This window comes from Stigmatopora argus, chromosome 2, assembly GCF_051989625.1.
Source record: "Stigmatopora argus isolate UIUO_Sarg chromosome 2, RoL_Sarg_1.0, whole genome shotgun sequence".
Lineage (NCBI taxonomy): Eukaryota > Metazoa > Chordata > Actinopteri > Syngnathiformes > Syngnathidae > Stigmatopora > Stigmatopora argus.
Genome location: NC_135388.1, coordinates 10,179,074 through 10,198,432, shown reverse-complemented (window position 1 = coordinate 10,198,432; position 19,359 = coordinate 10,179,074). Strand labels below are relative to the sequence as shown.

Sequence of the window (19,359 nt, the reverse complement as noted above, 5' to 3'; positions counted from 1 at the left end):
TTAAGATGGCCAACGGTTACTAACGCAACCGACATAAATCAGTGTGCAGTTCTCCTATATTCCTTTAGGGGCAGCATTTCCATTGAATGCCGATTAAAGGCTGCAGTACGAATACAGCAGCGAGGAAGACGATACAAACGTAAACATCACAATAATGGAAGGGGCTTTGGAAAGGTACTTCAAAGATCTATTTCTTTTTTTGTTTGTTTGTTTTAAGTTGCTGCTCTAAGCCTTATCTCTCTAATATTTTAACTACCCGCGTATGACATTACGTTAAACAAGTCAAACATGTTAATGGATTATTTATTACGATTGTCTGAACTATCTCATGTAATTTCAGGATAATTCATTGTACACTCACTCTTGTTTGCCGTCACTAATTCACGGCGATAGACATGAAATCCATTTGAACTGGGAAGGTTGGCAGCGAATCCCAGTTCATGTGGGTTGGGTTGAACGTCTGTGGCCGTCAATAGCACAGAAACACGACCGTTCAATGTCAACCCTCCCACTTCAAACTGATTTGACATTTATCGCCAAGACAGTTAATTTTTTTTGTCAATAATTAAATTTCAAAAAAAGAAAATGAAATTTTCCCCCAAAAATGATTGTTTCCTGCCTTGTTTCAGTTATTTTTCTTAAAAGCATATCGGCACTAATATTAAAATATCTTGTTTTTCTTCCAGAAAGTCTTTCCGTTTCTGCCCTCAATGTGGCACAAAGCTAAAGTCCACGTTCAAATTCTGTCCTTCATGCGGAGAAAAAATTCCTTGTGGCGCAGATGGGCCGACATCGGAGGGCATTTCATCTCTTCCAAATTTCTCTCCGCCTAAAGGAGATGAACCCAATAGAACTAATCAAGCGTCCAGCATATGTCACGAGGCAACAGACGGTAAGATTAGATTGGGATAGTTGCCGACTACATGGCATTGCGCACATTTGCACGGCCTAATACGAACTCATCAACATTCTTCTTCTTCTCCAGGGCATGGAAGTTTACATCCCCCCCGTCCTTTTTTGCGGAAGACTCGCAACTCCCTGCGTATGGACAGAGAGGCCAAATCAAGCGTCACAGAAGATTCCCCTCCTCGAACAGAAGGTGGGCTAGAAAGCGGAAAATCTCGGAAATTTGCCCCAATTTGTCAAAAGCATCCTACATCTGACTTAAAAATCATTTTAAATAGATAACAGCATGCCTTCACCGACGCAAAGTCCAGTCAAGCGTGTTAAGAAGTCCCCTCCCATCTTAAAATCGCCAAGATCTGGTAAGTTTTGGGATAAAAACGTCTGTGAGTTGAATCCCGGTGACAGCGAAAGACAGTCACTCGCTGACCCTTCTCCCAGTTTAAATAGGTTGTACATCTATTGCAGTCAGTGGCAGTTTAATTTAGGGATAAATGGTCTGTCAACATAATGACAGGAAGGGGCAGAGGTACGCAGTCGGTGGAAGAAGGGGAGAGAATGCCAGATGAGCCGCAGAACAGCGAGGAATCCCCTCTAGAAAGCTCACCTCTGACAGTTATCTCGCCTCATCCGTCTGCAACCGCCAAATCTCCCTTGAAAGGTTCAGCAACGCCGATTCTTTGACATTCGATTGGGGCTGGGTGACGATTTGATCGTGCGCTCTGGTTGAGGAAAATTAGAGGTCGATTTTGGTGATCAGTTGGGACATTTAGTCATCCATCAAACAAGTCAAGAATGTCTTTTTGCAGATTTCTAACATGTTAAAATTGCCACTATTGATATTATTATTGATTATGATACACATTTTAAAGTGGGAGACATTTACATAGATAGAGCATTGAAAATTGCATACAAGTAATCTGACACTGCCTCCTGGTGGTTAATTTATGACAAGTGTTCCCTCTTTAGTGCTGCTGAATTGATATTGTTAAATAATTATACTGGGTAAATTGCCCAGTCTTCCATTGAAATAGAGAATTTTTGTTTTTTTTTCCTGGGTGAATGAATGCACAGCCAGAGGACAGATCAAAGGCAAAAAAGTGCCCACCTTGGAGCGACTCGAGGACGGCGAGGAGCTCATGGACACCACGGGCAGAAAGTGGACCTTGGTCAAGCTGCTCAGTCAAAGCGTGGTCGAGCTCGTGTACGAAGGTGAGGATGGCGGGGCGCTGGATAAGCCCCAGCTATGCCCTGTGTTCATGTGGATTTGAATATTTTTGAATATCTTTGAATATCTTTGCTTCCAGTCGCGCTAAAAGGCTCCTGGAACTCTAAAGAATCTGCTTTCATCCTTAAATTGGTGAGTGGCATTTTCCGTCATTTTTGCACGCTGTGGTGCCGTTGACGACAATTTGAACGGCAGGGCTCGGAACGTGGGACGATCTACAAGGAACAGAACTTTCTGCAGAGGGCTGCAAAACCTTTGTCAGGTGAGTTTTTGACCAGACCAAAACTGTTGAGAGCATGACAAAAATATATAATAATAATTAATTATTTTTTTTGTTAGGGTTCTAGTCTTGGGGCTGCTCATTTATAAATTAACAGATTCTCTTTGCCGAAGAATAGCATTACAGTATATACATATATTAAAGTAATCCCTCATTTATCGCAGTTAATAGGTTCCCGAGACCTGCTGCCAAAGGTGAATAACTGCCATGTAGGGAGTGTTTTTATGGTGTCTATTAAATATTATTTGGACGTTCAGAACCATAGGTATTACCGCACTGTGCTCTTTTTAGCTGGATTTTTGCATTTAACACGACCTATAAACATATGGTTTGCTGTCTGTAGTGGCCAAGTGGACCAAGCAACATGAGCTGGACTTCCTGGGAATCCCTTCCTGCGTGGGCTTTGGCCTCACCGATTCTTACAGGTGCCCGAAACGACTCCAGAAAATGTCTAAGCGCAAATTTTCCCTCTCGTCAAGCGTTAATTTGGACCTCTTTAAAGGTTCCTCATTTTTCCATGTATGGGGCACTCTCTCGAGTCACTCATGAACAACAAGCTCCTTCCCGAGAAGACAGTTCTTCATTTGGCCTGCAGAATAGTGAGTTACTCATTGTTAATTTTAGCGCCATATCGGTGCAACGCTAAAAAATATCCAGCCCCTCCCTATCGTGAATGTTTGCCATCGCCATCCCACTCTTACCCGACGCCGGTCGTGTGTCCGTCACAGCTGGACGTGCTCTACTACATCCACTCCAACGAGTACGTGCACGCCGACATCAACGCCGACAACATCTACATACGAATGGGACAAAACACAGAGGTAGCGTGGGAACTCACGAGGGTCGGTCACACGGGGTGCTCACTATGTGCGTTTATAGGTCTACCTGGTGGGCTACCACCACGCCTCCCGCTATTGTCCCAGCGGACGCCACGTCCCTTATCGCCAAGGATTCCAGGAGCCCCACGAAGGGTCGTTAGAGTTCATCAGCGTGGATTGCCACCAAGGAGCAGGTCGGTCGCCGGCGCCACCCTAAGGCGTCAGACGGCCAACCGACGCTTGCTTTGCCCTTTTTTAGCCCCGTCGCGGCGCAGCGACCTGCAGTCGCTGGGCTACTGCATGCTGCGCTGGCACACCGGAGCGCTGCCGTGGAGCGCAATGGTCGATCCCGAGCAGGTGGCCAACCTCAAAGAAAGGTGAGGTGCCACTTTTTGTTCATTTTGGGGATTTGTGGGTCGCTTTCTTCTCATTTCATGTGGGGACATTGCGGGTCACTTTTTTCTTTTTGGGGCATTCAGAAGTCACTTCATATAGATTTTCAATTATACTTTCTATTCATTGAGCCAATTGCTTTTGATTCTGGGACACTTTCTAAGATTTTAGGGGCATTTATAGGTCACTTTCTGTATATTGGGGCACTCACAAGTCACATCCTGTTGATTTTGGGTCACTTCCAGTTCATTTTGGGGCATCTCTATGTCACTTTCTGTTCATCTAGTGTTTGTATTATAAGTGTTGTGGTACTTACCAAAAAGGAAAAAAAAATATATATATATATGAAAAACTATTAATAAATACATCTTTGTGATGTGTATATATTCATTGTTATTTCAGATACTTGGAAGACATTCCGGCACTGTTGAGTCACTGCTTCGGGAGGAATAAAATTTCAGGTAAAAAAAATAATCATTTTCAAAAAATACATTGAAGACGACAAATTCAAGTAAGTTTACAATGTGTCTCTTGTGCTGGGTATTTTGTTTTATAAATCTGACCTCGCATAGCTTCTAGCTTCTCCCAGTTACAATGGATTGAAAGTCTATTAATGTCAATATCAATTTCCCTCTTTTGCTAACTACAACAACTCATACTGTGTAAAATCTGGCATGACAATGAAGGAGTTGGGCTAATAATTATTTTGATTAGATGTTCACTGTCCCTGATAGGGTGAAACCCATCAAAGGTGTGCCACAGGGCTCAATCTTAAAGCCACTGTTGATCTTGATATCTTGCGACGCAAAGCATTAAAAGGCTTACTTCATTTTTGCAATTTGTTTTCTAGGCACAATAGGGAGCTACATGAAGACGGTGGCCGAGCTGCAGTACACGGAGGAGCCGGACTACGCCGAACTGAAAACCAGGCTGGGCTTGGCTTTGTCGAACCTTGGAGGCTCTGTACAGAAACCCCTCAGCTTTTAGCCCTAGATCAAATCACCAAATATTTCACAAATGATGAATTTTAAAAATTTTAAACCTGAATTTAATGTGTATTATTCCTAGCTTGTTTTGCTACCACTTATAGGCATGTTGACTGAAATACACCCGAAACATGTCAGGTTTGTTTTCAAGAAAACTTTATAAAGTTTGAACATTTCTCAACATAAAACATTTCAAGACATATACAATTCTTTATATGAAACAGTAAATATCTCTTATGATGAATACTCTTAAAAGTAATTCCAAAATAAACACTGTAATTTGCCTGCTTGCTTTTTTCCCTCCCAACAACCTGAACATCTGTCACTCGAGGCACTTTCTGAATGGAGGCTTTGTTTTTTTTGTTTTTTGTTTTTTCTCTGATGACAAATCAAAACAAATGCTGAAATTTGTACACCTTACAGTACATTAAAGTTGACCTACTTTACAGCTCACTCATTTAACTGATTAGCTGCCATTGACAAAGGTAGTGGCTCTTTTCATCCTTCTGCTTGAATCGAATTTGTCACGAGTCGACCTGCAATCCATCTGAGCTGGGAGGGTTGGCAGCGAATGAACGAATATTGGCATGTCTCCCAGTTCGAATGGATTGGTCGTGTACTGCTGTCAACGGCAGCTAGTGAGTTAAACCAAGTGGCAGAGAGCAACCAAAAAGCTTTGCCACTCAGCAGGATGAGAAACTGTCTCAAAACCCTTGACCACAGATGGATTTCTGCCTTGATTCATTTGGTTTTTTAATTAACATGTTAATAATCTATAATCTGAAGTATTCCTAAATCTATATAAAAAGGATCAATCTTTAAAATTGAAACCGGCTGTCCACATATGTGCACGACACATTTTGGGTCATGTAAGGCACACTATTATGCTATGTTAACTCAATGGCTGCCATTGAGGAAAATAGATGTCCAATCTATTTGAACCGGGAGAACGTTCATTCGCTGTTCAAATGGATTGGACGTCTACTAGTGATTACATTTACAGCAGAAGGATGAAAAGAGCCACGATTGGATGTCAATGGTAGCCATGATTCAATATTGTGGCCTACATGACGCAAAATGATGTCATCGACATCAGGTCTTTATGGGGTTTAATTCACTTTTTTTTAATTACCAAAAAGAGTCATGTGCCCAGTAAAGGGTTACAGCGGTATGAATAAGTTTGGGCACTCTTGACAATTTTCATTTATGAAAAGGAATGAAAAAAAAGTGGCTCATTCAAACACCCAATGATTTATGAATGGAAAATAATAGAAATGTCAGGAGTGGCCCAACTTTTTCATGCCACATTTACCATTGAATATGCTGGCAGTGTGAGGCAGATAACACGCGTGCAACTTTAAATAACATTTTATAATCCCAATCGGTCCCTAAATTATGGTCGTAAGGCCGTTCAAGTCCTAGCGTAACTTAAAAAATAATAACAGCGCGAAACATGGAGTCTCTCCTTAAGAGCTTTACTTGCTGGAAAACACTGCAAAAAGTCCCCAGGCTCTGATTGGTCGCCGAGTAAAGTTCTTTTAAATAAACCGAAGCCTGCATTTAGTGGCTTGTTTTGAAAGAAAGTGGCGTGAAGACAGGCAACGTGATGGCGTTGAAAGACGGAGGACTTGGGAAGAAGAAGAAGAAGAAGAAGAAGAAGAAGGAGGAGTGCATTCATGATTCCTGGTAAGAAGAAGGCGAATGTATGCGCAAACTCTGCGGAAATGGTAGAGCTCGCTTGTCGACTTGGCAACGAGCACGTTAGACCAGAGCGGAATGATGAATTTCGGAATGCGCCCGCGCGTCAGAAGACGGTCGTGGCCAAGTGGCCGGGAGTCGGGGGACGCTCTGCCGTCCCCTGAACATCAGGGGAGGCGTCCTCTCCTGAAAGATTGGTCAAAGGAAGAAAAGCACAAGTTGAGCCATTGACTGCCATCAACGACACTCGTTTTTCCCATGAGTCGACCAATCCCGTTATGGACTGTCAAAAGTCACGCACTGGAAAGTTGAATTACAAAGTGTATTCAACTTTGTGATTTTTTTCCAAAGCACTTATTTGTAAATATTTCGTTTTGATTCCTTGCAAAAATGTGCCATCATTGTGAACTAGAGGAAATTATATATATATACAGTGGTACCTCAAGATACGAGCTTAATTCGTCCCGGGACTGAGCTCGTATGTCGATATTCTTGTAACCCAAACGAACGTTTCCCATTGAAATGAACTAAAAACGAATTACATTGTTCCAACCCTCTGAAAAAACACCCTCAACGTCTTTTACCGTGGCGTCCATTTAAATCCACTCACCGTGTAGCTGGTCCGTCGTTTCCTGGGCCTGCCGCTCCTCCTCCTCCTCTTCCTCCCGCTCCTCCTCCTCCTCTTCCTCCCGCTCCTCCTCCTCCTCTTCCTCCCCCTCCTCCTCGGGCAGCTTCACTTGCCGCGAATCCTCCTCCTCTTCCGCGCTTGACTCCTGACAGAAACATTTTTTAGTTTTTACTTTTGGAAAGAGCGAACGGCGCAGTTTGGAAAGCGCACCTGCGATTCTGAGTCGCCGTCTTCGTCAGAGTTGCGAAAACCTTCCGGAGCCTCCATGAGGAACTCCAGGCCATCACCTATTTCCTCGTCGCTGCTGGCACACCCCAAAAAAGTCAATATCTTTTTTTACCTTTGCCAGTCAGTGAAGCCTATGAAACTGACCTTGCCCCCGAGTAGTTTTCTCTGTCTTTTGGGTCATCCGTGGTGTCTTGCTGATCTTTGCCATGCTCGTCCTGCTCTGCGACTTTGTCATCTTCGTCTTCCTTTTTTTGCTCGTCCTGCTCGGCGACTTTGTCGTCCTGGTCTTCCTTTATCTGCTGGTCTTCCTTTATCTGCTGGTCTTCCTTTATCTGCTGGTCTTCCTTTATCTGCTGGTCTTCCTTTATCTGCTGGTCTTCCTTTATCTGCTGGTCTTCCTTTATCTGTTGGTCTTCCTTCATCTGTTGGTCTTCCTTCATCTGTTGGTCTTCCTTCATCTGTTGGTCTTCCTCCATCTGCGGGTCTTCCTTAATCTGTTGGTCTTTCTCTATCTGCGGGTCTTCCTTCATCAGCTCGTCTTCTTCCTTCTCTGAAGGCGCCGTTTCCTCTTGCTGGTCGTCTTCTGGTTCGTCCTTTTCTTGCCGCACAAACTCAGTCTCTCCCTCCAATTCCTCCTCCTCCTCCTCCTGCTCCTCTTCCTCCAGGTCAGAACAGTTAAGAAAGTCAAAACTCTCAAGAGCAGTCTCCACTTCCTGAGTGAAACTAGAAGAGGTGGGGAAAGGAACCTGGGGAGAAACCAGTGCAGGGTAAGTTTATTTTGACAATTCAGGGACCTTGTGATCACGTTTGGTACTCAGGTTAAAAGCGCGTTTGCAACAACTTATGGTGGATAAGTGAAATAATCTGTCCCGGTTCTCTGCTATTGCACTGAAAATTCATGTTAAGTCAGAGAAGGGATTTTGCCTCAAAATGATATCACGATATGATAAAGAAAATTTGCAGTGAAGATTTTTTTGATGACATATACATATATATTATGTAAAAAAGTAGTTGCCGATTCATTTGATAATCAATTAGCTGCTTAAGCGTGGCATTCCTATCCACTCATTGGCTGCCATTGACGGGATCAACTTACAGTTAGAGTGCCGTCTATGTGCTTTATGTCAGGACTTGGTCCTTGAACCTCGGTGGTCCCGGCTCCGGAGCAGAGTGTCAATTCCTCCTGTGGATTTTTGGCTGTCCTCTCTAACGACTCGCCGACAGTGGAGGAAACGTCAGATGCGGAATGGCTCAGTTCGGCCGATTGGACGGAAGGGCCGTCCGTGACGGTGATTTCCGGGCCGGTTTCGCCGACCGGGCCACACGTCCCCGGGTGGCCGTTGTGCGCCGACTCTCTGGGCGAGAACACTTCGCTCTCGTCCTCCTCTTGATTGGACGATAGCGACGGCGTGGACACGCTGGACTTGTGGGGCGGGAGGAGGCCGGTCAGCGGGATGTTGGAGGCCGACAGTCTCTGAGCGTGGTGGGCCAGGGCCGGGCTGGACGAGTCGTCGGAGGACTCGGAGGAGTTGGACCACACGGTGCCGTTGTCCAGCTCGCCTTGTCGCTTTAGCAAAGACTGTGGAACGAGAAAACAAGACGCGGTGAGACCCACGGCTGCGACGCGGCTACGTTGAGGAGGAATCGGTCACATTTGAAACCCTTGTGAACTCATCGGCCGCCATCCACAGCGTTCAAATCCATTGTAGACGTCTATCGCCGTCAATGGCGGCCAATGTGTTCATAGGTGTTTTCCATACAATTTTTCCACACACTATATTAACAACTACCACACCAAAAACTCTGAATTCTACACATATGCCTGGGCCGGAACGACTTGGAATGTGATTTGCAGATTTTTTTCTCTTATTTTATCTCTTTAAAAAAAAGAAAAAAAAAACTATGATGAAAATTACAGGCCATCTTTTTAAGTGGGAAATTTTAAGAGAGATGGTGGTTGACCAAATACTTATTTTTTTACCACTCTATTTATTTATATTCATTCTTCTAGTCGTCTGCTTATTCTCACGAGGGTGTCGGAGCCCATTTCAGCTAACTGAGCAGTAGTGAATTGGTTGGCAGACATTTATGCAGTTCGCATCTAGTTCTATATAAAAGTATATCTACAACACCAATAGAAAATGATCTAAACCAACACCAAGGGACTCCTCAATGCCTCCAAATCAACGGGAATTGATCCCAAATCTACAAGAAGCACCCCATAAACACACCAAAAGAAAAAAAGGGCCCTAAATACAAACAAACTGACCTGTAAATACCACCAACATTAACAAGTAACCCAAACCAAAACTAAGTAACCCACATAAGCCCTAAAATAAAAATGAACAGGTGAATTGTGGAATACTCCAAAACAATCTCCCCCAATATTGATCAAAAAAGGACATTTTCTACTTTTTTAACTAAAACAAGCAAATCAAGTAAACTTTTTTCAATATTTTTTTAATTAAACAGGGATTGTATTATTGAAATCCCTTTTTGCATTCTGCGCCGATTAATGAATGAAAGCAGCCGCCAGATAAACAAAAAATATATATTTCCAGTGTAATTATTTCCACTAATGAGCCAAAATAACAGCATACCCTGTAAAGCTCCAATACCAAAAAACACAGATCAACACTTGCGCGCTAGTCCGATCCGTGACTATCACGCCTGATCAAACTACTTCATTAAAATCAAACTACTGCAAGAAAAAAATGACGGTGATTCTTCACAGCACGTGACGGCCACGACCACATCTGACAAATGTAGCATGTAAAGTCAAGTCCAATCGTTATGTTCAGTGAGGATGGGAACAAACAAGCGCTTTCAAACCCACAAGGCCAAACGCGGACTTTCAGGTCAGATCAGAAAGATTTATTCAAGCGCTGTGCTTGAATCAAGAACAATGGGCGCTTTTTAGAACCAGAATGGAGAAAGAAAACAGGTGAAAGGCGACAGGAAAACATTGTTTTGTTCTGTGAATCGCAAGCAAAGGAAATGAAGAGGATTTTTTTTTATTTTTTTCCTTAATAAATAAATCCATGTGAGTTTGAGGCACTCTGTGTTGGCGTTTTAAATATGAGTGACAAGAATTAAGGCTTTGATTGACTATAATTTTAATACATTGTCACTAGCGATATTGATTGTCTTGAAAATTTTGTTATTTTTCAGTTTTACAGTGCGGAATCCAAAATGTATCTCAGTTTTTATATATGATGTCATGTTTTAAAGGTTGAAGGACGCCGTCAAGTCGTCATTTAAGTAGATGTTGTTGTTCTACTTGTGGACACTAATTTAGAAGTGTGACTTCTCCGTCATTTGAAAACTGATTGTCTCGAAACTTACTAGCTATTTAGCATGGTCCAGTATCTATCAATCCTCGGAGTTTGATTTCTTAATTGTTATTTTCCCCACACAAAAAAATCATGATTTGTTCCAGATTCCTTATCCAAGTATGCAAAAAACTGCTTTTTTTCAACTGTGCATCATTCGAAACCTCCTCTTGTCATCTCACAGCTGTTGTAAAGCAAAGACTTTTTGAAATCAGGTAATACTTGGCGATCTTATCAAATAGGCCAATCAGAGCTGTTACTAATAAACTACCAAAGACAACTAATACTAAATCTACATCGCACACACCAACTGTAAACCTCCAGATGAGGCTCTCGTGCAGCTCAAGGTGCGCCGTGAGACAGCCGTCCTGCGCGTCACGCCCTTGTGGAGCGCCTCTGGCGGCTGGCATCTCTGCGTGGCGCCCCCGCAAGGTGTGCTCTTCAGTGTGGTGAGGAAGAGGAGGAACATATTGGACGGCTACTCAACCACTATTAAACAGCTACAGGGGCCGCAGCTCCGTTCACACACGCTGCCGCTGTCACACCTCCCGCTAGCGCCATCGATGGCCTCGGGGCTACTCTCATTAGGCACGCCACTTCCACAACCACATGACCTGACACACAGTCCCGTGCGACTATCCTCGCATGCATCCGTGCTACGGCTACACACAAAGCAGGTGGGGAACAGCTGAAACAGAACAAGCCGGTAAAATGAAAGTAATAGCAAGCCACCTTGCAGGCAGATACAACAGTTGGATACGCTCGCTGGCCACTTTAGTAGGTACATCTGCATGCATACAGGCGTGTCATTGTGTCCAATTCACTTCAAGTGAGAGGGCTGGCAGTGAATGATGATGAGTCAGTGTTCGGTGATAGAGGTCCAGCTCATTTTGATTCCCAACTCCCAATGGATTGAATGTCTAAGATTGTCAAAGACAGCCAATTTGGGAGTGACTATGCATGAGACCACTGCAGTTGTCAAGGAATTTTATCCATTTTGCGTGCTTTTCTTGGCCCACCCCCAAGCTAAAACTGTGGTATGAAAAAAAGGTACATATTCTAATCAAGTCTGATGATGCGTTTGAAAGAGATATTACGACGTCTTCTGTCGCTATGTGAACAAACCTGTCCCAGATTTCTGCTATTGCACTGAATTGCATTGTATTTTTGTTTGTTGAAACACAATGACTGCTAATAAATGGCAAATAATAAATATTAATAATTTAAAATTTTGTGTCAGCTCAACATTTTCATTAGTATTTTTTTTAAAGTGGGCTTCTTCACTAGCAAGCTTTGCAAGTTTTCTGGGGAAATCCTCAAAAATTGCACACCTATAATGAAAGAAAAAACTTTACCGTTGTCTAGAATTATTTATTCATCTTTAACGGCTATATAAACCATTGTTTAAAATCAGCATAGGCTCTAAGAGAGATCCCTGTGGCACTCCTCCGAATATGATAAATTAATTCACGCACATCGACTGTGTTAGACGTTTGATCTATTTTTACTTGGAGGATCGCTGCCACTATTTCCCAGGTCAAAATAGATTGGACATCTATCGCCGACAAGGGAAATCCAAAGAGTGAAGAGGCGTGTAACCTGTGTAGGCTATTCACAACTAGCATCTATAAAATTAAGTATCAGAATGGTAGAACTCCAGTGAGGTTGAATTTGAGGTGGACAGGATGGATGATAGAAGGTGCACCAGATTCATGAAGTGGCCAGGACAGGTTGAACGGAGACATAAGAGAATTCAAGTTGACTCACATAAAACACTTGCTCCCGCATGGATGGCGTGTCAGGAGGGCTCTGATTGGACAGGAGACGTTTGGAAACGGTACTGCAGGACGAAGTCTGGTCATCCTTATCAAAAGGACTGCAAGGGAAAAAGCTGAATTAAACCCCATGAATAGAGTTGAGTGAATAAAGGCTGCATGTTGCAAGGGGAAATACCTCCATGTGACTTCCAGGTTGAGCTTAACTGTTCCCAAGTCGTTAATATCTACTGCAAGGGTCTGTGGAAGTGGGCAGAACAAGTCGAGCATTTCGCACGACACGCTTCCCACCACCACGTGATTGGCCAGACTTTTCAGCTCTGTCACCTGAAAAAACAACGTCCGTCACGGGAGGCCCCTTTTAACTGCTGTGAAGCGTCCGAAAATATATGCAATTCAACATGTTCTATTAAAAGTTGACATGTTCCACACCATAAATTTGCTGTGCCAGATTCGTAACAATTCCCCAAACGTTTAGCCATTCAATGTGATTTATGAGGAAGCTCGCAAAAGCCACTTTTTTTCCAGTGGCAGCTAAAACAATAACAACAAAACAGTATCCAGGAAGTAACTCATTCTATATCACATTGAGTAAAAATCCACCAACCGCAGAAAGTGAGTTTCAAAGTCATTATTTTTAAAAGTATTCATATTTACAGAACATGTCCTTTTTACTTTAGAGCAGGACAGGCCGTAGGCAGTAGAAAGGAGGGAAATGGGGGAAGAAGGGGAGGAGAAACTTGAGGAAAAAAATGAAGGACAGGGTAGAAGCTCGCAGGTCAGCTTGAAAAGAGTGAGGTTTTAAGAAAACTCACACAAACGAATATGTAAGTTCCACAAATACTAAAACACAATTCCTTTTGCTCTTACCTTGATAGACAAGAGTTCAGTGACGAGAGGCAGGAAGATGTACTCTTCGCTGTCCCATATCTGCTTGCTGCTGACTTCAACGCGGCCTCGTAGCCTCCAGCGCTGACGGCCATAGCGCATGAGCACCTGGCAAAAGTTTCATCGTTTGCCTTTACCAATCAATTCAACATTTGGCATACCTACACAAAAATTCCGCCATTATATTCTGGTGTGTGCCAACCCCCTTCCATTTTTACCTCATATTGGTCACCCGCACACAGGCGAGCAAAGCCAGCAAGACCTGCGATGACAAAAAGAAGTGATGAGAACTAAAACTGATGAGTGTACAAAATGACTCACCCTTCATCTTGACATGAAATTCACCCATGTGACTTTCCAGTTCGCTCTCCAGTGAGCACATGTGCTGCACGGAAACCATAAACATCAAGTTAATTGTATTAAAAATAAAAAAGGGCAAGAAAAAGCGACCGAGGGTTCGACCACTAACCTCTGTACATTCCCTATAACCTCTGTTGGCCTCACTCAGGCTCTCCCTTGCCTCTTTGCTCCCAGTGGCAGAGTTAAAAGCCGCTACCATTTTACTGGCACCGTCTCGGAGCCGCCGCTGTATGCAGTAAGCATCGTACAGCTCCTCCACCTGCAAAGGAAACATAAGCGGAATGTCAGTACCGGATGAATATGACCCAGGCTTGTAGATTTACAGAGACACCAATAATTTCAACGCACCTTGCTCAAGTGGAATTCCAGACGACGCATGAATCTCTCTATGGCTTTCACTTGCTTGAAAAGACACCAAGAAACAGGTATAGTGAGGCCGGGTAAAAATTGCATAGACATTGAATGAACTGTGAGATCGCACAGTGAATGATCATGTTTTAGTGGTACTGACGGCGATAGACGTCCAATCCGTGTAAATTTGGAGATCCAAATGGTCGGATTTGTTTCGCTCTTAATGGCAGATAATGGGTTGTGGAAATGAATTAGGTAGACATATCCAGGATGGTCTGCACTCTCTCCTACAAATTGTTTGCTGATTTTATTCTCAGGACATAGCCACTTATAAAACAAGTCTAAATGAACTACGCCCGCCTGGCTCCCTCTACTGGCTAATTCGAAAAGGACGAGACACAATGAGTCCACAATTAACCCCTTGTTGTGAATTTGTCCCATTCCAGATCCAAGGAGCCTCAATGCATTTTTACCAAAGATGCCTGTTGTTGCCAATTTGCACCATACATAAAATTATATTCAATTATGAAATAATATTTCTTTATGTGTTTTATACGATTTAGCCTCCACTTGAGAGCAAAAACAGCTAAAAGATTTTTAAGTCTTAACTCATTCACTTCCATTGACAGTGATAAACAAGAAATCAATTTTAACTGGGAAGACTGAGATTAAGTGATCATGTTTCACTGCCAATGACGGCAGTAGACGTCCAATCCATTTTGACTGGGAGGCCTAGCAGCGTCCGAACGATGGCACTTTAATGAGTTAATGTTTTAAATTTGGGCGACCAGGGGCAAAAAAAATAGGAATAAGAAATATACCAACTAATTTTATTTCCAAAATTAATTATTCTAATGAATAAACCCACCCATTATTTAACACGGTTGGTCAGATACAACGTTTGCTGGTGGCTATAAATCAGTTGCACGGTGTGGCTATTTTTGGCTCAGAGTATTTTACAATCTGTTGTGCAGTGCAACAAAACCGCAAAGAACAACATTGTTCGCCGAGTATGGCACTCAATGAAACTCACCTTATCCTGCTCATACAAAGAGCCCTGTGGAAGAAAATAGAACATTTAGCATCACAAAGAGTGGAATTAGCATCCCGCTTGGCACCACTCGATACCAATGAGACCGGTTTGAATAGGCGGGCTCTCACCAGTCGACCATTTCTCTTGTTTTCTCGGATCTGCTGGCCCAGCGTGTCCAACTCCAGCTGGTGGACTTGCAAATACGACCTGCGACAGATAACCAATGGAGGTTTCGGTGATCTTCCACCGTTCCCGTAGAAAGGATATGCTCAGCGTCCACTCACTGTAAGCCTCGACGCAAGGCCGCGTACACCTCGTCCAGCCGCTCGGGCTGGGGGGTTTTGGCAGGCGGGAGTTTGGTGGAGCCTGTGAACATCCTGCTTCCTTACAAGGCACGTTTCTCTTGGATCAACCAGTGCTGAAGGAGGGAGCAGCCCGAAGACAAAGAAAAAAAAAATCATTCCTGCATCAAGACTATCTGAAAGAAAGCACTCCAGAGGAAGGGGGGGTGGGTTACCTAATGACTGAAGGGGTTCAATCACTACTGGAGCATGCTGGCAGGGTCGACTGTAGTAGCTCTGAGGCTTTAACAAACCAAAGGACATGTCCTGTAATGGCATACAAAGAAGAAATGAAACTGTACTGTAATTTTCATTACATGCTGATACTTCTGCAATACTTTAGAATACTGTGAAAGCTTTCTTCTTAAAGGGACAGGCACCTTTATAATTTGCATCCTCAAAGAGACAATGTGCTACAGCCGAGGGACCCCATACCCTGGACAAAAAACACTCGATACAGGTGATTTGACCCAAAAACGACAATTGGCGATATCAATCGTCATATCCACTAACTCCGCGCGGAATTGTGAATGCCCAAGTATCATAATATTCCCAAAAATTAGCCTTAATTCTCTTTTTTTTTTTACCAAACCCCGTCACTTGACCTCCCAATTTAACCAAAATCTTCCAGAAGATTTTCAATCCATTTGCGTCCCTAACTCAACCTGAGAGGAATGAATAGTCCTCCCGCAGTTTGATTATGAAATAGCTTCAAAATTAAGTAGGAAAAGAAGCAATCGAAGACAGAAAACCTCTTTCACTTGCATTATAGCTCCATTTTTTGAGTGTCTGAGTCACCACATGACACGCTAGAGGCAACCGCAGTGGCCAGCGGGCAGTCTACTTCGACTCGTCTCTCGTCGTCTTCCCTTCCTTCCCTCCGTGCTCCTCCAGCAACTCCCCTCCCACCTCAAGCCTCTTCCCCACCTCCACATCCAGGGATCTAGAGCAGGAAGCCTCATTGCAGTCCGCATACAGGAAATTCTACACAGACGCTTGGCCGAGAATTTCAAAGCTAGCCCAGCGATGTGGGCGCGCGTGTTAAAGCGAAAAACAAGGACGCTTTGGGAATAATAGAAAAATGGGCAGATAAGCGCGATTACACTTACTTTAGGAAGGGGGGTCTGGGCTGAGTTCAAATACTCACAAAAGAGATTATAGTCTTAAACCAATTTAATTCTGTCAAGCAAGAGCCAAACCCATATGAACACATGGCTCCTGAGAATGAGCGAGGCCTGTCGAGCAAATGTTGGCTGCTCTGCATTGTTTTACATTCCGTTCGCGACCACAACTACATAAAAATGCAGACGCAGTGTATCAGGAAAAAAAAAAATCACCTTCTATTATACACAAGAAATTATCTGCATGATCAAATAGCAATTGCGCTTTTGTCCTCTCGGTGATGATATCACAGGGGGGTCCCCTCATTGACGCTAATCTCAGAGACATGGTGGGAGGATTAACAGGAGGTGGTCCGTGTTTTGATTTCAAGATAAAAAGAGAGGAAAAAGTGACGTATGCCAACGTTTGCCACTTTTTAGACAAAAACTGCAACTTTCAGACACTTCTGGGAGCATAACTGATTCGGGGAGTCCATAACAGCACATCCAACTGTACATACAAAGACGCACACACTGGATTTTCTCTCAATTCGATGATCTTTTATCCCTTTCCCTACATTAGAGATCATTAGCTGCATTAATCCTCTGCAAGCGAGCGCCGCAAACAAAGAGGACACTGTTTGAAAGCACCTCACAAGACTGGAGTTTTCTTTCAAAAAGTCTTTCACGCACCAACCACACAAAGCATTGGCTCGTTTGGTCCTAAACATTAATGGCCCCGCTTAAAAGTGTATTATCAGAAATTCGCATTAGGGGTTTTAACTGACATAATTTTGTACTCAGAACCCATTTACATGTTTGCATTTTAAACTGATCACGCCTACAATATTTCAAGGACATCACAATGTCCCATGCTGGTAAGCTATTTTTAGAACGGGCGCAAGGCTACTCGCGTGGTCCCTGGTGGCCCCTGAACTGAGTTCAACATGAATTCTGACAAGTCATTTACTGGTTCAAACATGGATTAATAATGAAAAATAACAATTATATGGGGGCTCCTCATGGGTTTACGTTAAAGCGCACAAAAGCGACATTTATATATAAGATAGATATGCAAATGACAAATTTCTTCAAACTCATAACAGATAAAAATGATGTTTAAACACAACAAAAAAGACGATTTATGGGGACAGCCATTTGGTGATGTCAGTCATAAACACGCATATAGACTCAAGTACAGGTACATATGAAAATGGGTATTAATGGCATCAAGAAAAAGGGCCGGGTTATTTGGGATAATTACATTTGATTGGCTAAAACAGTACCATCATAGATAACATGTCTGCCCCCATGTCACGTAGGTACTTCCTGGGAATGTTACTTTACGTTTTTTTCCCCCAACTATTACACATCCCCAAAAAATAAAATTCTGTATTCATATGTTAAACTGCATTCTTTCCACTGGGACGACATTCTAAAGGTCTTGTCTTTCCCTTTAAGCATTTTATTAATGACTGTAAATACTCACTTGGCCTATATAAGGTTAAGCAAGGTTATTGCAATTAATATGAGCCAATGTTTGAAATAAACTGCAGTAAAAAACAAATCCTATTTGTGAGCTCAGCATCTTAAAATGGCAGTCAAACCAAAACAATGACTTGTTTTCTTCCGCTGTTAGGCTAACGCTAGCTTCATGTTGTCGAGCCAGTTAGCGTGCGTTTAAGAGGAGGATGACGAGGTGATGAAAAGTAGCGGTATTACAAAAAAAAACTCCCTCGTTTCCAGATTAGCGGATTATCTAACCCGGCGGCAGCGGGCCACTTAGTCGGATAAACAGAGTCGCATCGCAGCCGGGGACGCTTCACTCGCTTCTCGGCGGAGGATGGAGATTGGAGAGTAGACCCAAACTGGGGAAAAACTTGGGAACCAGATTTACATTCCGCGTAATTGCCACATTACCCAAATGAATGCTCGGATATTGTATTTTAAAAAAGGAGGTGAAGAGAAAGGGCCAGGAAATGGGTTAAAGGGTGAGAAGAGGGGGAAAAAAGCACGACGAGGTAGCGTGTATAAATCAGACACCATCCCAGGAAAGCTACTTGGCGTTGCCCAAGGCAAAAGAAATCTCCAACGAGCACCTCGTTTGTGACCTTGGTGCTTCAAAAAGGCTTCCTCCTACCTCCTTTTGGTAGTCCAAAGGGCCGAGGAGCTTGGCCGCGATCCCATATCAAAGACGGTGCTCCTCTGTGTACTTCTCAAGAGTTATTCTGGGCGCTGTCCTTCTCCTCGATTTCGCCGTTTTTTGCCCACACAGTGGAGAAGTCGCCAAAAAACAACTTCCGGTTACTCACTTTCACAACAAAAGTTAGCGTGACGAAATAAAGGAATAAATTGCCACCCATCATTGCAAATGGCAAGCTCTGTTAATATTAAATGTAAAGTATTAAGGTTTTTTTTACGTCTTTAATTTTAAAATGGTTAGTATTTACTTTTCCTATTAAAAAATCATCATAATGATCCAACTTTAAATTTACTATTCAGTTTAAAAATTATTTGGAATAAAAAAGGAATTTTAAAAAACTTTTCTCAATGTTTTATTTTTAAAACAGCGTGTGTTATTGGAGCATACCACATATATTTCGGATTTCACTAATGTTTGTATTATGGCTTTATTAATTCATCATTTTATTTATTATATATAAAACTTAAAACATTTAAAAAATAAAAAACAAGTTCAACATGCGCTACTGCCACCCAGCTCATTCCCGATCTATTTATGCTCCCGAATACACCTGGCAAATTTAATTTGAGCCATTTGAAAACAACTAGTACTTGTTGTAACGCACTACTAACTATATTAGTTCGAAAACTGCACTGATTTTAAGAGAAATGTAACCAAATTTTATTTTATTTTGAAATACAGACACTTCACCCGGAAACGGAGTATCCGCTAGTTACCGTAGCAACAACAATGTTCCTCACTGTCACTGGGTTTTCTCCACGCAGTCGCGAGCAAATGAGTGAATGTGGTCGGGAGGAACATGTGGCTGCTGTTG

At 42.8% G+C, this 19,359-nt stretch overlaps 2 protein-coding genes across 5 annotated transcripts; one reads left to right on the top strand and one right to left on the bottom strand.

Annotated features, from left to right (window-relative positions):
* The first annotated feature begins 47 nt into the window (after positions 1–47).
* vrk3 (VRK serine/threonine kinase 3) lies at positions 48–4,892 on the top strand. 2 transcript variants are annotated; one of them, XM_077589187.1, is made up of 15 exons: positions 48–174; positions 687–892; positions 986–1,099; positions 1,185–1,265; positions 1,421–1,564; positions 1,978–2,115; positions 2,211–2,263; positions 2,327–2,393; positions 2,755–2,836; positions 2,914–3,010; positions 3,140–3,232; positions 3,291–3,423; positions 3,489–3,606; positions 4,025–4,083; positions 4,473–4,892. In XM_077589187.1, the coding sequence occupies exons 1-15, from the start codon at positions 155–157 to the stop codon at positions 4,607–4,609; spliced, it is 1,542 nt and encodes a 513-aa protein (XP_077445313.1). In that variant the 5' UTR covers positions 48–154; the 3' UTR covers positions 4,610–4,892. The 2 variants fall into 2 exon arrangements, with proteins under 2 accessions (XP_077445313.1, XP_077445321.1); XM_077589195.1 differs by lacking the exon at positions 1,421–1,564.
* ripor1 (RHO family interacting cell polarization regulator 1) lies at positions 1,227–18,635 on the bottom strand. 3 transcript variants are annotated; one of them, XM_077589176.1, is made up of 18 exons: positions 18,483–18,635; positions 15,419–15,509; positions 15,186–15,319; positions 15,030–15,108; positions 14,902–14,925; positions 13,866–13,919; positions 13,627–13,776; positions 13,479–13,542; positions 13,376–13,419; positions 13,140–13,265; positions 12,448–12,596; positions 12,262–12,370; positions 8,259–8,741; positions 7,307–7,908; positions 7,145–7,238; positions 7,011–7,079; positions 6,917–6,965; positions 1,227–1,625 (listed from the first exon to the last, which is right to left on the bottom strand). In XM_077589176.1, exons 3-18 carry the CDS (start codon positions 15,275–15,277, stop codon positions 1,567–1,569), a joined length of 2,247 nt encoding a protein of 748 aa, XP_077445302.1. In that variant the 5' UTR covers positions 15,278–15,319; positions 15,419–15,509; positions 18,483–18,635; the 3' UTR covers positions 1,227–1,566. The 3 variants fall into 3 exon arrangements, with proteins under 3 accessions (XP_077445302.1, XP_077445286.1, XP_077445294.1); XM_077589160.1 differs by lacking the exon at positions 1,227–1,625 and adding an exon at positions 4,748–6,492; XM_077589168.1 differs by lacking the exon at positions 1,227–1,625 and adding an exon at positions 4,748–6,492 and having other exon boundaries at positions 7,145–7,235.
* Between the last annotated feature and the right edge of the window lie 724 nt (positions 18,636–19,359).

What these genes read in the sequence shown, in the direction of transcription:
- ripor1 (XM_077589160.1), bottom strand. Translation starts at nt 15,277, where the DNA reads ATGTTCACAGGCTCCACCAAACTCCCGCCTGCCAAAACCCCCCAGCCC. An exon ending in GCCTTGCGTCGAGGCTTACA is followed by an intron (nt 15,109 to 15,185) that starts GTGAGTGGACGC and finishes TATCTGTCGCAG; the next exon opens with GTCGTATTTGCAAGTCCACC. An exon ending in ACGGCGACTCAGAATCGCAG is followed by an intron (nt 7,080 to 7,144) that starts GTGCGCTTTCCA and finishes TGTTTCTGTCAG; the next exon opens with GAGTCAAGCGCGGAAGAGGA.
- vrk3 (XM_077589187.1), top strand. Translation starts at nt 155, where the DNA reads ATGGAAGGGGCTTTGGAAAG. An exon ending in CTGCTTTCATCCTTAAATTG is followed by an intron (nt 2,264 to 2,326) that starts GTGAGTGGCATT and finishes TTTGAACGGCAG; the next exon opens with GGCTCGGAACGTGGGACGAT. An exon ending in GAATGGGACAAAACACAGAG is followed by an intron (nt 3,233 to 3,290) that starts GTAGCGTGGGAA and finishes GTGCGTTTATAG; the next exon opens with GTCTACCTGGTGGGCTACCA.